The following is a 16,660-nucleotide window of genomic DNA, read 5'->3' as shown; positions in this document are numbered from 1 at the left end:
TTCATGTTTGCCTTTCTTTAAAAATATGTATGTGGTTATCTGTTATTTTATTTTAAAAAATGGACACAAGCATGTGACTACCATGTTTAAGCAGCAGCATACTTTCTTGTTTCTCTCTTTATTTTGTGGCACATGTTTGCAACAGAAAATTAAAAGAAATATATCCATTTCACCAACTTGTCAATTCTCGACCTTTTAGTTTCCCAATGCTTGTTTATGGTATGCTTTGCAAATGATGAATTAAATACCCTGTTTCATATCAATCATTCAATAGTCATTTAAAAGAAGAAACTAAATGAACATGTTATAATACATTTCTACCTTTTTCAGGTGACAGTCATGTCTAACTTGGAAGATCTTGTTGACAGTCATCACAAGGAAACTGTGTTCAACAGTTTGAACGATCAGCGGATGCAAGGGGTATTCTGTGATGTCACCATTGTTGTGGAAGATGTCAAATTCAAGGCCCACCGAAATGTCCTGGCAGCTTCAAGTCCTTACTTCAGGCAACATTTTCTGAGGCCAAGTCTACACGTTGCTAGCCACATCATGGAGTTGAATGACCTGAAGGCTGATGTGTTTACTGAAATACTTAACTTTATCTATAGCTCCAAGGTGAAGGTGAAGAGGAAAGAGACATTTCATGATCTTGCTACTGCAGGAAAAATGTTGGGTATCCCATTTCTGGAAAACCTTCAGCATGACAATCAGAGTAACAAATCCAAGACATCATCAGTGCACAGCGCAAAGCCTGTAGTATCACCAACTCCATTTGCACTTTATAGTTCTTCAGTCGGCCTTAACACCGAGATCAGCAACAAAAAGGGTGATGACCACGCCATAGCTAGTGGACCAAGAATAACCAATGCCTTTTCAATTGTAGAAACGGAGAACAGTGATGGAGTATTTTCCCCCCTAGATCTGAGGGCAAATCTCAAAAGGACCCCAGAAGGCATAAAAGTAACAGATGTTCCCAGGGGAAACCATGTGAGTAGCAGGACAGAATCACTCTATGCTTTAGCTGAACATTCCTATGCTGTTTCTTCCAGCAGTGATACGTTTCTTAGAAAAGATTTGTCCCTTGAACACGGAACACCACCTGTCTCTAAAGATGGCAAAGAAAACCAGCCTTTTACAATACCACCCACGATCCAAGCACCAAAAGTTGCATGCAGTAGCCCAAAGAAGGCTCTTCTAAAGAAGTATGCTGGTTTGAGTAATACAGAGTTGGAAACTCCACAGCCTGACATGGAAATTAACAGTGACCAGCAAATCATGTCTATTTTGAATTCCCACCAAGGAGTGGCATTTCAGTTTTCTCGCAAAAATGAAAACGACATTTCTAAGACATCGCCTAATAACATACCAGATACTGAATCATTGAATAGTCCTGTTGCACTTGGTGACCACCTTCAAGTTCCCAAAAAGCATCATCCGCCTTTCAAGTGTAAGAACTGTAGCAAACCTTTCACCCACCACAAACATCTGGGGAGACATGAACACATCTGCCTCAGAGCAGCCCCCTTGCTTCTCAAGAGCGAAGAGGCACAGATGATAGTGGACAAGGGTACAACTGATAACATGTCTGGGACTTTGTACACAGATCAGCTTCCTTTGTTACCTATGAAACAAATGAGCAATTTCTCCATAGAAGGTGATACAGTGGCAGACAAAGACCATTTTGTGAAAATTGTTAACGGGCAGATATTTTATATTTGTAATGTTTGTCAACGCACCTACTTGACCTTGTCAAGCTTACGCAGGCATTCAAATGTCCATTCGTGGACGAAAACCTATCCATGCCATTATTGTAACAAAGTGTTTGCATTAGCTGAGTATCGCACAAAGCATGAGATATGGCACACTGGGGACAGGCGATATCAGTGTATTTTGTGTCTAGAGACTTTTATGACATACTGTATTCTCAAAAACCACCAGAAGTCTTTCCACGGAATTGATCCACGTCTCGGGGTGAGACGGAAAACAGCTAATGGGGGTTTAAAATCAAATGTCTACCCTCATAAGCTTTATAGACTGTTGCCTATGAAGGGCAGGAACACCTCTCGCACAGCTCAGAATAGTGTGTCACTGGAAAATGTAAACACCCAAAACTGTGACACTATTTCAACTCCTTGCATTACTCTGGACTCTGACCTGCCTGCATATTTTCAGGAAATTGGAGACAATTTAAATAGCACAGTCACACTTATTAATACGTGTGAAAACAGTGAAGCAACAACCCTAAATACTGTTAGTGCTGTACCTAGGGAGCTGCAATCTGACATTAAACAGCCTCCAGTCCCTGAAAAGTCAGCCTCACCAATTGAAAAGGAGTTTAGTTCCAGTAAACAAGAGTTGGATGCTCTAGGTAGCCAAAGTCAAAATGTGTCTACGATTACCAGCCACACTTTTTCTGTCCCATCTGTCATCATGCACAGCAGTAGAGTCTCGTCAGTTATCGTGCACGGTAATGAGGTTGCATCACTTGAAACTAGGGGAAATCAAATATCCAAACCTGACCTAAGCCAAGCTATAAAAGAAGAAAGAGGCGAGGAATCAGACAACGTTGGTGACAGTAACACCAATACAAAATCTGTAACATGCAGCATACCTGAGCATCCAATGGAGTCTGATGAAATTGCTGACTCAAAAGATGCGTCAAAAGGGACCACAGACATTGTGCAAGGAGAGAGCAAAACTGAAACCTACATTGCCAAACCAGCATTACCTTCAACCTTTATCAGCAGTGGGGTTGAGCCACTTTGTCAAATAACAGTGAGGATTGGAAATGAAGCCATGGTGCGAAGGCACATCCCAGAATCTAATCTTTTCTACAAAAAAGGTAGATCAAAATACTTTAAATATGAACAGAGGGACTGTGTGCAGGAGTGCAAAGCAGAGAACAGAGAAAGAACCTCGGGCAGATTGCGCAGATCATCAGACCGTAGCAGAATGAATGAGATGTGGGGTGACCCAAGTGACCATGACTCCAACGATGAGTCCTGGCACCCATACTATACCTACAAACCCAAGAAGAGATCCAAACACTTAAAAAATGTACGAAAAGTCAAAAAAAGGAAAAAACTTGGCAACAGAGTTGCTGAAAGTCTCAGCGAAAATGAATTTGACTCCACGAGTGCACTGGAACACATTCCCACTGAGAGTACAACGAAGGAAGACCCCAAGGAGGAGGCGCTAGACACCCAAGCAACAGTTTGTGATGGGGATGTACATGTGAAAGAAAGTGAGAATGCTGCCACTGAGGATACAAGTAAAGAAGACATAAAAGCGGACATTCTTCACACTCAAAGCAAAGGTTGCGATGAAGATAAATCTGTGGAAGAAGATGCATCTTCTCTAATTGAGGCCACAAGTAAGGAAGACATTAAGGGGGAGGTGCATGACACACACAGCTCCAACTGTGAAGAGGATATGTCTGTGGAGAAAGACTCATCTACTCCCACTGATGTAGAAAGTAAAGTGGAAATCAAGGTGAAGATGCTTAACAACCAAAGTGCAGATTGTGATATCTATATGTCTTCGGAAAAAGATGTATCCATTCCCACCAAGGATGCAACTAAAGAAGTCCTGAAGGGGGAGAAATGTGACACTCAAAGTATAGATTTTGATGAGGATATACTGGAAGAGGAAACTTCAACCACTTCAGTTGAGCAAGCAAGAAACCAACAAATGAAGGTGGAGATACTTGGCAGTCAAAGCACAGTTAGTGATATGCAAGTTTCTGTTGAGGAAGACACAAGTGCTGAAAATGTGCACCCAGCTCCTAGTTTTTCTTCTTGCGAGCTCTGTCAGATGGTGTTTAGTAACCCATCAACGTTAAAAGTGCACATGAGATGCCATACTGGTGAAAGGCCCTATTGCTGCAAAACATGTGACAAGTGCTTCTCCTTTCTTGGACATCTCAAGAAACACGAGCGGATTCATTTGCATGTTAAGAAGTATATCTGTCAGTACTGTGGCAAGGCATTCGCTCTCAATCAAACACTTGTAAAGCACGAAAGAACTCACACTGGGGAGAAACTGTACAAATGTCAGTTTTGTCCTCGTAGCTTTCTGTACTTGTGCACAAAAAAGGACCACGAGCAGAAGCATGAACTGGAAAATGGGGTTAAAGGGTTTGTGGGTCTCCAGTGCTCTGAGGTGTGCGAGACACCTGATGCTTTGAGTATGCACCAGAATAAGCACTTTCTTAAAAACCTGCAACACCAGGACAGTCAAGATGGGCCAGTGGAGCAGTTAAAAAAGAGACCAAAATATTTCACATATCAGTCTATCAAAGAAACGCCTGAGTCAAAGACAAAGGATAATAGTGCAAACTATTCTTCCAGTGACTGCACTACTGACTCCGCTATTACCAGTGAGGAAAGCCAGGAAGATCTTACTCCTGGAAATGGAGAGGATAGCAGCAATATTGAAAAAAAAAATCCCAAAAACAATGATGGTGGCTCCCACTCAAAAAGGTTCTTCTTTGAAGATTGCTTTAAACAGAATTCAGAACAAAAAAGTTGGGAGAGCTGGCAGTCCTGCCAGCGTGATTTAAGAGAAAGTGGAGCCTTGAACTGTCAAGTTGCAAACACCATAAATAATGATAACCTTTTTGAAAAAAGTTCACTGGGGTACCTTTAGTTAGTACTGTGCACACCTTACAACCAAGACTTTAAGCAGACAACTCAGTTCCAAAACCACTAACATGTAAATCTAATATTTTCCCAAAGTACTTTAATATTAATGGTTTTTGGCCAAGTCACATCCATAGCACTATAAATTTTAGATGTTACAGAATCAGCATTAAATGGCAAATCCACAACCAAATATGCTTTTACTGCAATCATTTCATCATTGATCAGGTCTTTAATGAAGTAGAAAGGACCAAATGGAATCCAGAAGGTTTCCGAATAAGCCATAAACTAAAAGGCTTGGAGGCCTAGGGCACAGCTAACCACAACCTGGCCTGCAATGATTCCTCCACCCTTTCTGGCCTTTCACGTTCACTAACATATTGGGTGATAAATACATTTGGTTGGCCTTTGCATAGTCCCCTCCTGCAGGTAGGAGTCCTATACTATGAAAAAACATGCAATACGTTGGGACTTTAAAACAAAGCCACTCAAGGGCTAGTTTTGATGGTATTTTGACTTACACCTTCACACTTACCTCTGTACTCGTTCATCCCACTGTGCAGTACCTCCCGTGATCCAGTTCTAGGTGTGTCCCAACATTCCTTTTGATGAGTCTTGCTGAGAAAATCAAGCGGGTTCCCTTAAAGTTTTAAGAGATACCAATACTGAAATACAACATTTAGAAGCACTTATTTATTCTTATGCAGCATTGGATCGTTATTGGATTTTAGTACTAATTAAATAGATTAACAGGCAATGATTTTCTGAGATTGAAGCAAAGACGTGTATCCTCTCATGAGCAGGTTCTTCAAGACGGTCTGGCTTACTTGTGTGTCCCACTGTGCCCCTGAATTCAGGCACCAACAGTTGCAGAAGGTTTACAATAAACTCCATGTAGCCAGCTTGTATAGCTCCATCACCAACGTGTTTGCCCTGAACGTGTGTGTCAGTAGCCACATCTCTTCTCATTGGGAGGTCACTTCTCTTTTGGCCTCCTGATTTCAAGCAGTCACTGTTGTTAATTTGGTGACTGGTCTTTTCTGCCTTGGCCAAATACAAGAAACAGCTACATGTTAACCTAATTGCTTTGGTACTATTGATAAACTAGCGTTAGGCCCTTCTGACACCTGGATATGCAATGTCTTCTCAGTCTTAGTCATTGGTTGTATTAAAAACCCCATCTGATGCACCATCTGGCTCAAAAGGGAATCAGATAGAACCTTTGGGGTGAACGTTGAATAGCATTACTTTTGTGCACAAACGCTGATGTACTTATTACGGTGAATTCCATGAAAAGGCATATATCTCTCAAACTCTTATTGCAGATGTGATGGCAACCAGGAAAGCAGATTTCCATATCAAGTAGTTCAGTTCTGCCCCATGCATTGGGGTGCACATCAGGCATTCTAGCACTGCCTTGATCACCTGCAGTAAGGACTCTGCCCTTACTTGAAGGAAGTAGGACCTTCCGAACATTTCTAATTACTGCTTCCATGAACAAAATAATGAGACTCTTCCTTCACTTTAAATCGCTGCCTTGTGCACCTACTTCAAAATGTTTTGAAGGACTGGTTTCACTAGCTTAAACAATTGTGGCTGCAATTTATGTGGTTGACTTGTAATTGGTTGTATGGTATTCTTTGTGCTCTGTATGCAAAATACTTTCCTTTTCATGCAATATCTTCCTTTTGTTGATCCAGCTCTAGAGTTAGCCAATACTTCCATGCACTCCTAAGGCACACATAGGTGACTGAATTGTAAAATCTCAGGAACATACTGATATCTTGAGGAACACTGGATTATTATGGAGAATGTTGCCCGAGTCAAAGGAAAGAGCTGCGGAATGTGTTAGTAATTTGTAAGTGTCTACAAGGGAAATCACAAGCAACTCCTAGTCTCCCTTGCCCAGTTGGATGCGGTCACTATCCAACGATGTCAATATTTTGGAAAAATGTTGGTCTCTCCTGTGGGATGGAAGGGACCCCCTGTCTCATTTTTAAACACCTACCAATGTACGGACAAGAATAAAAAATACAGCCCACCAGGAGGTAGTTTTAACAGATTTCCTTTATTCGAGTTTTCCTCTGCAGAAGCCGATCTGATTTAATACCTGTGCTGTTCCTCTTCGAGGACTCACTTCCAGCACCCACACCTTGAGCTCCACACAACAAGGGTTATAACCCTAGGATGATGCCAGTGTGAGGAGGATCCCTGTGATGAGTAATGCCACCCTTAGGTGAGTCAGGGCTTTCGGACTCTAAACAGACAGGATCTACAATCTTTTAAACATGTTTGATTTTTTAGACAAACACCTGGAGTATTCTTTGTAATACTGTAGAGAAAAGATGTAACACTACATGGTCTTGCCCCTCTTCACTTTATGTAAGAAAGCAGGCACTTCTGACTCACCACTTCAGTCCTGGCACTTAATTAGCCAGTCTTCCAGGTAGTGATAGATGTGTATTCCTTGTCTGCATAGATGAGTGACTACTGGCATCTAGCACTTCATATACACTCCAGATGCCAATCCAAGCCCAAAGGCCAGGACTGTGAATTGCCAGTGATGGTCTCTCACCCTAAACCTGACATATTTTCAGTTCTTTCTGTTCAAAGGAGCAAGAAAGTAGACATTTGTCGGATCTAGAGAACATCCAAACTCCCCTTCCCAACTGTATGGCACCACTTCAGCCACAGTTGCCATGTCCGAAGGATTGCCTGCAGATAACTGTTTAAATGTATTTTAGGTCTGTGGTGAGCCAGAGGACGTTTTCCTTTTTCTGCACAAAGAAACTACCTAGAGGTGTCCTCCCACTTTTTGTCTTGAACTGTTATAGCCTCTATGTCACCTTTTCTGATCGGTACATGAACTGTGATCTATTCTTGTTCAGAGATTGCTTAGCATGTTCGCCACAGGATGGTAATCAGTAGGGTAACTTTTCCTTAAACATTCTGGTTTATTGTCAGTAAACCAGGCACCTGTCTGTCCAGTATGATTGCTTTCCACCATGACACTGTGATTTTCCCTAGTCTCTCAGCTTGCAATGATGAATACCACTTTTGCTTCTGGGTACTCCCCCTTGTTGCGATCTTCCTTTCCAAGGATGATAGGCAATCTTAAACTCCTGCTAACCTCATTGGGGGTATTGCTACTGGAATCCATAGTGAAGGGAAAGGTTATTATTGCAGCAGCAGGGAGAAGAATCTTTGTGTTCAAACATATCTGCTTCCCAGACCCCAAAAAGAACTGGACATCTCGGCCTACCAGGCTCCGTTTGCCTTCACCACACCTCAATTGCAAAACTCATCAACTTCCCTTCTAATCAGGCCCTCGCCATAAACATTTTTGACCTGCATATCTGGTTTGAATCATGTGCACCTTAGCAAATATGGTAGAAGAGAACATGTCTGTCACATGTACAAATACAGAGTCTGCCAAATGCATGTTTATTTCATGGTGTGCTTCAAAGCTAATCTACCTCCCATGAAGGGGAGCTTCACCCAAGGCTCCGGCTAGAAGGGTAATATGTTGGCCAGCTGTAAAGTCAATGATGCTTTATCAGATAACTTTCTAGCCATGCCCTCCAGCTTTCAACATTCCTTGTGTGGAAGGATCAGTCTGAAAGAAACAGCCTTGACTGGTCTCTCCGGGCCACACCTACGACCAGTGAATCTGTTTTTTCCATGAAATGCAGACACTTTTGAGTCTGATGCTGGTGATCTGTATTTATCTTGTGGTGGTAGTACCTGGGTTGTGGCTGGTACTTTGAACAAGGCCTGATTTCTCATCCATACATGGATCTCTTCTGGTCAAACAATATATGTCCTCTCCCTTTTCATTTAATATGTTTTATTTAGGGATAATCTAACCCTAAGGAAATTGAGAGGTGTACATGTAATGGTCAGTAGGATACATTTAAACATAAAACAGTAATGTTTGTGTTCTCTTTTTTTGGAAGGCAGCAGGAATTTAGTCAGCTTAATGTACTCCGGTAGTCTTTTCTCCAACAAACTCTAATGCTGTGAAAATTATCTCCTTTCAGCCCTATCTTTTTTCACTATGGGTGTAGCTAGTCAGGGTTTCTTGGTGGTAATTACCTAGTAGGTTGTTAGATCTGAACAAAAACAGGAAACTGGTCTCTTCTGCTTGTATCTATAGCCCAAACTCCTCTGAAGTTCTCTCCATTAGTGCTGTTTATGTCACTGTTGTCTCATGGAGAAGAACTGTCAAGCGATTGAATAGAGGGTCTCCTATAGAGCCACCAATTTATCATATTAGTCAGTAACACCTTGTGAAATTTTTCTTCATTCTTTTCCTCCTCATTTTGATAGTCATGCTTTAGTGATTATTGTTTTGTCTTTTCTGGATAGCAAAGCCAACATGTGGTTATTTGTCTAGGAGATCTGACAGATGCTTACATAATGAAGAAGTTGGAAAGGTGCTTTGATTGGCATTAATATATCCTCATAGCCGGAGTTCTTTATGTTGAAAATGGTGTTGGGACATGAGATGTTCTGTAGGCTTTTGATAACAAGTTCATTTTCAAAGAGAAGACAGTGGCAGCATGACTTTAGACTGTACCAGAAAGGGCTCTCTGGACAATACTCAAAGTATATCGAAGATGAGAGAAGAATACAGAGAAAAGGAAGCTTTGGTGAGGCTTTCCTAACACCCCTCCCATGAAGGTTATGGCATCTTCAGCTTTTTTGGGAAGACTGGCTTTAGAGGTTTTGTTAAGTCTCTTCCTGCTCAGATCAGAAATAAATATCCTCTTGTCATCTCCATCCTAGTTTGGTTTGAGAACCAAACTGCACATCCTAATATGCTGTGCTATAGATTGATGCAGTATTTGTACTCTAGATGTTAGGCATTATCAGAGATGTTCCTCTGTTCATATCGTACGCAAGCTTTAAATATGGCCTTTTGCTTCAGCTTAGGTCCTCTAGTGAACACAAATTAATTTCCTTGTTAGTAGAGACTATCGCCAGAGCAAACTTGATGCACAAATCAGCAGCTAACAGTAGTTAGCTTAGGAGAGCTGAATAGGTAACTGATTTAGATGTATAATTTTAAAGTAGACCTCAGCTGTTTGAGAAGTCCAGTCTGCTCAGATGTGTGGTAGGAATCTAACGAACGGAAGTGCCTACATGGGGTCATTCCACGAATAAGGGAGTATGGGTGAATAAACTTGAGCTGGAGGATTACCGGCCTGACATAGACTATTCAGTAACAAACCTGTGAGCATGTTGAAGAATGTCGGCATTACATCTGGGTACAGATCACAGCCTTTGTTTTTTTCCAAACTTGATATCACTTCCAGCATTTTATCAACTATAAGGATCTAAAAAGGTTTACTTGATATTATCATGACTGCTTCCTATTTAGAAATCACGCTCTGCCCATGCTGTTGAGTGGTGGTTAAACATGCAGTCCATACCTGAAGCCAGATAATGCCAAATTAATATTTATGTTCCTTTTATAGACCTGCCCCATCAATCAACTGTAAGTCATTTTTGGTCATTGCTATATTGTGATAATCCTCTGACACACAGAATCTGGCATCTTTATATGGAGTCATATTTTGATTGTTGAGCTTAAGGAAAGATTTCATCCGAATAGAAAAAGAGGGCACTGAGTTGGTATACAATAAGGAGAAGATGGGAATGTAACTGCAAAATTTAGATAGGTACACAAGTGAGTTTGATTACAGGTATATCACATCATCCAACATGCAAGGACCTTGCTTGCTTTTTCTTGAGAAATAGAGTTATTACAAAGTACAAGTATCTTGCACACACAGTGACTGTTCTGTATGGATAACCTGGGCTTCACTGTTCACTGTTATTAGTCAGTATTAGTGACTCGCAGTAAATTAAACAAACTAAAGAAAGAAAACGTATCATACTTAGTATGTTCACATTTAAATCAGACAGCTATCTACCCATTCAAAACTACTGTTGTTTAGATGGAAAAGTAGAAGTAGAGTTAGATCGTGGAAACCTTTTGTTGATCTGCCAAATAAATATTGGTTTCCATTGCAAGAAATATCTCAACGTCAAGAAACATAAATGCGCTCTTATCCAAAGGTCCTTTGATATTGTCACGCTGACTTTAGAATCACAACATTCCTACCTATTCCATGCAATAACCCACACCATTCGCAATATCTTTGTGTATTAAGTACTAACATATCTGTTTGTAGATTAGGAACTCAGATCAATTGGAGTGATTATGAGAAATAATTCCTTCCTTCAGTAATATTACATATTATTGTACATTTATTGTTCTAAAGTTCTTTACCTATCCCCCCCAAATGTTAAAAAAGAAGAAATATGTAGTCCCAGCCAGAGCACCGAGTCCCCTTTTAACAAGTACTGTAGACGTCTAGGAAGGTATTTTAACCCAATGGCAAATCCATTATTGCCCAATGGTAAATCAATTACTTCACTTTAGGGTTTACATTAGAGCAGAATTGTTGGTAGCGTTGGGTGCCAGAGGTCAGAATACAAGACCAGTCAAGCATATATTTAACTACTATTCTCTATCTTTCCAACCTTTTATTTTGCTATACAAAGTCACCCAGGTAATAACTGGATGAATTAGTGTAGGGAAGCCTTGCAGGAGGACAGTAGTGCAGAATATATTGAAATAATGAGATTTTGATGCAAACACGCATGCTTCCCCATTCGCATATTTTTGAGATACATGTAACAAGGGTCAAAATCTTCTTACTTTAACCCTGATTTAAAAATGACATGTAATTTAATCAGTGTTGTCATTTGTTGGAATTATAGAACATAAAGTAATGCCTGAAAATAGAAGAGGCCACAAATGTAAGGGTTGTAAGATAAGTTTCAGTTTGCATTATGCATTAAGGTGTATCTACAGCCATTTCTGGTAATGAAAAACAATTATCATGGGAAAATGTGATACTCCGGCTTCTTTTAAGCTATTGTATTGGATATACTATAATTTGAGCACTGAGAAAAGGTGCTAAAAGAAAGTGGGAAATCAGATATTTTTATTGTGGAATTTAGATCCGAAGCAGACAGCAGAAACGGTGTCCGTTAAACCTTTAGTGTGGACATCAATTGCTTCTCTCTGCCCTAGGCTGAAGTGAACAGAGATGTCAAGTATGTCAAATCTACTCAGCCTGGGAAAGAGAAGAATGGTGGAGAGGCAGGAGCGACAATGTAACTTTGGTTCTATGCCTTTCTTGTATTTGGTCTCCTTACCATTTGCAAGTGCACCATTGCTACACTATGAAGAGAAATATGGAGCAGTGACCAAGCATGTTGTGAACCACATGGTTGGCAAGACTGTGACATTGTAGATGCGTGTATTTTCAGACGATGAGAATATTTAAGCATCTGAAGACTTTGTCTCAGAGACAATATTATAGTGACAAAAAAGCCACTTTTTTGCTTTCTGGTATGCCTCATGATATAGCAATAGGCTCTACAAAATTAAGTGTGGGTGAACTTCATTCACAATATAAAATGTCATGCAGCATAATCAATTTTAAACTGTAAATTGGATTGCTGTTGAGTTAAACAAAATAGTAATATTGGTACCTTCACACATGAATATTCCCAAATTGAATGAGCCGATTCGCTGCACTTACTCAGAGCCATTTCTCCTCCATGGAAGCAGGCTGGATTGAAAACCCGACTTAGTAATCATGTATGTTTTACGAATTTGTACAGAATAAGCAAAACTAAAAATAGTCCAAAAAATGAAAGATTCTTCAAATTAAACTCTGGCTTTAGAATGTAGCAAATCTTCGTTTTCAATACATGGATGTATTCCATCAGAGAACATAAGTGCACATATGTACAGTGGGCATAGATCGCCCAAGTGGATGTCACTGCATCAATATGACCGTGTCTCTGTCATCTTAATTGTTATTGAGGATCAATCGTCAAATGTTCAAATAGACATCCTGTGGTTAAATGCTAATTGAGTTGAGAAGATAAGCTAAAACACAAACTGAACCATGATTTATTTTAATTTTGTTATCTTACCTCAAAAGAGTTTGTTTAAGAGATTTACATTTTTTACTTAACTATTTACTTTAAATATTTTGCACTGTTTAATAGGATAAAAGACAGCTTGTGTCACTGAAGCCTCTAGATTTAGTGATGTAGGAAAAAGAGCCAGTTCTCTTTGATGCAGTGCAAAAACTGTTGCACATCCTTTGAGAAGTAAGTTCTGATCTCAAAAGAATAAACGGAAGCCAGAGTCAGAATCAATCTTAGGACATACGGTGCACAATTGTATTCCCCTTATTAAACTAAGTAAACCGATTTTGCACCAAGTTATTTTACCTGATAGAATGTGTTTGCTCGTCAAACCATACAGTCACCAAAAGTGGTGTACCATAACCGTTCTCCATTCAAAGATTACAGTTTTTGGATAAGTAGATCTCGTAATACTATCAAGGAAGTGAATACATCTGAAACTGATTTGCACTTATTTGAAATAAATTAAGCGTTTACTTGGTAACAGCAAGATCAGAATTTAGATTAAGGTTTATGGTTGCCTAATGTTTAACTGTTTTGCATATGTTACCACAAGAACCAGAAGCACTTTTATTTGTACCTTTTATCTTTAGGAAGGCAGCAGGAGTCACTGCATTCTATTATATGTTCTGTTTCAATGTGAACAAGCTAATTCATTTGAAGAGAACTGAAGGGTATGACAAACTGTATAGAATTGTTTGAATAATACTGCATTAATATAATAAGATACAGGGTTTCAGCGTATTTTTGTACATAGATATGTTGTTGACCATGGTTTTGCTTAAATTAAAGAACCGACTCCTGTTTTGTAGACCTCGTTATTTGTTTTGCTTTGAATTTTCTGCAGAATCTGCTACAAGAAATGTTTTAAACTGGCATAATTCAGCGTTCTCTAAAGTCATCAAAAGTGTGAAACAATGTATTCTAAATCCGTGTAGATGCGCCTTACTTCGTGTTCTCTTAGACAGTAAACTGCGTGTGGCAACATCACTATGGCTTCCCGGGGTGCGCTTGGGGATACCAGTGGTAAATCCCAATGGTCTATTATGTTTTCCTCTTCTCTTCTATAAACACGTATGCCAAGTTATATTTTCTTCTGAAGCAATATGCAGACAGAACACGAAAGAGACGCCTCATCTTTATCTCACTTTTGCTACATCTCACTTGTGCAATTAAGACATCTTTTCGTTTTTCGAAGTTTCACATTGCATTACATGGTTTTAACTTGAGGTCATGCAGATGGTTTGCCATTTATCTGGGAATAGCTGAGCCCTTGCATAGGGACATTTTACTGATTTTGTTTTGAGGGTTTAGTGCAGTGGTTCCCAACCTTTTGACTTGTATGGACCCCCCACCTTATCCTTACTGGAAGCGGGGGACCCCCACTGAATCCATATTAGAATCTGGAGCCCCCTCTGAGTCATTACTTGAAGGGGACACAGGCTTATACATTGTTGCTAATTTAAACTGCAAAACAATACACAAAAATACAGAAACAGTCATTCCGTCAAACACATACACAAATGATAACACATCTTATTTAATTTGCAAACAAAATAAAAAAATTAAATGTAATAGGAAGGTTGGAGCTTTTCTAATTTCAATTGCAGCCACACATCATCCATAGTATATTTTGTTTGATGCACCCGCACTGCTCCCACAAATCAATTTAAGGATATTAATTTTTAGGCTCTAATTTAAAATTCCTTGACATTTACATTACGTTTTAAAAATTTCAATTGTAAATGTAGCCACTTTATTTATAAACACCTTCCTTAATACTCTGTTAATGTTAGTTAATTTTCTAAGCAGCCACGGATCCCCTGAGGAGGCTTCGCGGACCCCCGATGGTCCCTGGACCACAGGTTGGGAACCACTGGTTTAGTGTATAGGTGTATGTTCTTTAACAATACACAGGCACAATAAACTTTTTTTCTTTTGGCATGGTATGCATACAACCAAAGTTGCACCTGAGGCTTTTGTTTTTATGGCTCTTTTCATTCATTTTCATCAATAACATCCAGCAACACAGTTTCAGCGGTTTAACTATAGACCAGTGACAGAGCCTCTTTACATCGACCATACCAACCCATTTGCCTTAAACATCTTCAGCACAGTCTAGTTCCCACCAAGGCCATCATTTGAGAATCATCGCCAAGTTTCCTGTGCGATTCCCCCCAAATTTTCACATTCAAGGTGGCCCATTATCAGGGGCGGCTCATCCGTTAGGGTGGAGGAGCGTCGCCCCGTGCCTCCATGCAGCCAGCAGGGAAGAGGAGCGCGGTGTGGGATGGCGTGGAAAAGGTAAGTGTTCATTTTCTTTAAATTTATATTATTTTATTACATTTTAGATTACATTTTAGATCCCCTTCCACTCCCCCACCCCCGCACATGGCCCCCGCCCCGCTCATTATGAGTGAATAGAGCTGCGACTCACCATTATACGACAAGATAAATCAGTATCATCAACATTTCTATCTACTCAGCAAGATCTTTTGTCACTTTGCTGGCTTTCCGTGAGGATATAATACGCTGTTCATCCTCCTCTGCCCATTCCATCATATATTGTTTCCACCCTACAGCTCCCTCTGGGCCATGTTGCCCACCCAATGACTTGCCATGTGCCTTTTCCCCAAGACAGTTGCCAATGATAACATACACACTTTTGTTTTGAAACCTTTCCTAGTAGTAAATATCCTTAGTAAGTATTGCCTTATAGATTTCTCGAGCAATGCACCAGTAGTCACTTTCAAACTGTCCACTACACCCTCTTAGACGCATCAATCTGATCTCAGATTTCTTTCTTTAGGAGTGTTACGAAAGAAAGTTGTGTTTAGATTTCCCTGCAAAATGTTTATAATCTGTCTGCTACCTTTGAATTTAAAAGCACAAGCCCAATTGCAGGTAAGGTTCAAATTGAAAATTGATGTAGATATCCATTTTGTGTGGGGGCTGCCTCTAATGTTATGATTGTAGGTGACTAATGGACCTGCATTGCAGCTTAACACAACGTCCATGAGTAACTGGGGCATCTCATGATGTAGTGTTGCTTTGGCCACCACCGCTCTGAACAGAGCATTGCCAAGGTTGTTATTTAATTCCCTGGCAGGCAAATGAGTCCCAGTGAAGGTTGAACATTACTTTTGGAGAACCTAAATGTTGGCCATCCAGAATTAGATTTAGCCACAGGCTGGCAGATTGCCAGTGGCACTTCTGGTCCCCTAGACACCTCTGCAGCTGGTAGATCAGATTGTAGATGGATAGGAACAAAAGAAAGCCAGACCTTTCAGGCTCAAAGCCAGTCGATAGGCAATCAATGCATTGCGAGTCACCATGTTAGGGCTTCTAACCCCTACAGGTAAAAATGGGTTGATTTGGGATCTGACCCTATATCCGTGGGCTAAAGTGGGCTGAGTCCTATTAAATTGCTTGTATATTTTCAGGGTTTCCCAACTTGAATCACCGGTAAGTTTAGATATTGATGGGACTCTTGAGTAGCAGTAGCAATCTTGAATCCTTCCAACAGTTCAGACTCACCTCCGCTCATTTATTTATGTTCCTGCTTCTGGGGCTCAAAAGGTGAGTGAACCCAATTGTTCATCCGAAGAGTGAAAGTACCTTGTCCCAAGGTGAATAATGTGAAACATTTTGGTCTCTACTGAAGGACAGAAGGCTTAGTTTAATATGAAGTGAGTGAGTGCATCTTCATATGTCTCAGGGAGACCAGATCCTCAGGGTCTGCGCACATTTCCATCATGTCCCCTACTAGACAGCTCCAAAACTCTGATAGAAAAAATCACAGAGCCTGAGAGAGTCCAAGTGGGGTAAAAGGGGATTAGGATGGGAACAGCTGGGAAAGAGACCTGTAGGATGCAAAAGGTTAAACCACACAATATCAAGATTTTATCACATTGATTTTCACTAGACTATGATTCTAAGCATTGTCATACTGTAACCATGGATAACTAAGAAAGGACTATAACTAGGCCTCAAGACGTCTG

At 40.3% G+C, this 16,660-nt stretch overlaps 1 protein-coding gene across 3 annotated transcripts in view; it reads left to right on the top strand.

Moving 5' to 3' along the window:
• Window positions 1-13,477, top strand: part of ZBTB38 (zinc finger and BTB domain containing 38) — a 180,112-nt gene extending 166,635 nt beyond the window's left edge. For all 3 annotated transcript variants that reach the window (XM_069213942.1, XM_069213941.1, XM_069213943.1), the window contains one exon: window positions 331-13,477. In XM_069213942.1, coding sequence (XP_069070043.1) covers window positions 340-4,647 — 4,308 coding nt within the window. In that variant the 5' untranslated portion in view covers window positions 331-339 and the 3' untranslated portion in view covers window positions 4,648-13,477. The remainder of the gene's footprint in view (window positions 1-330) is intronic.
• Window positions 13,478-16,660: the final 3,183 nt, after the last annotated feature.

The sequence above is a fragment of the Pleurodeles waltl genome, chromosome 11 (assembly GCF_031143425.1).
Source record: "Pleurodeles waltl isolate 20211129_DDA chromosome 11, aPleWal1.hap1.20221129, whole genome shotgun sequence".
NCBI classification, from domain to species: Eukaryota; Metazoa; Chordata; class Amphibia; order Caudata; family Salamandridae; genus Pleurodeles; species Pleurodeles waltl.
This window is presented reverse-complemented; position numbering and strand designations above follow the sequence as displayed.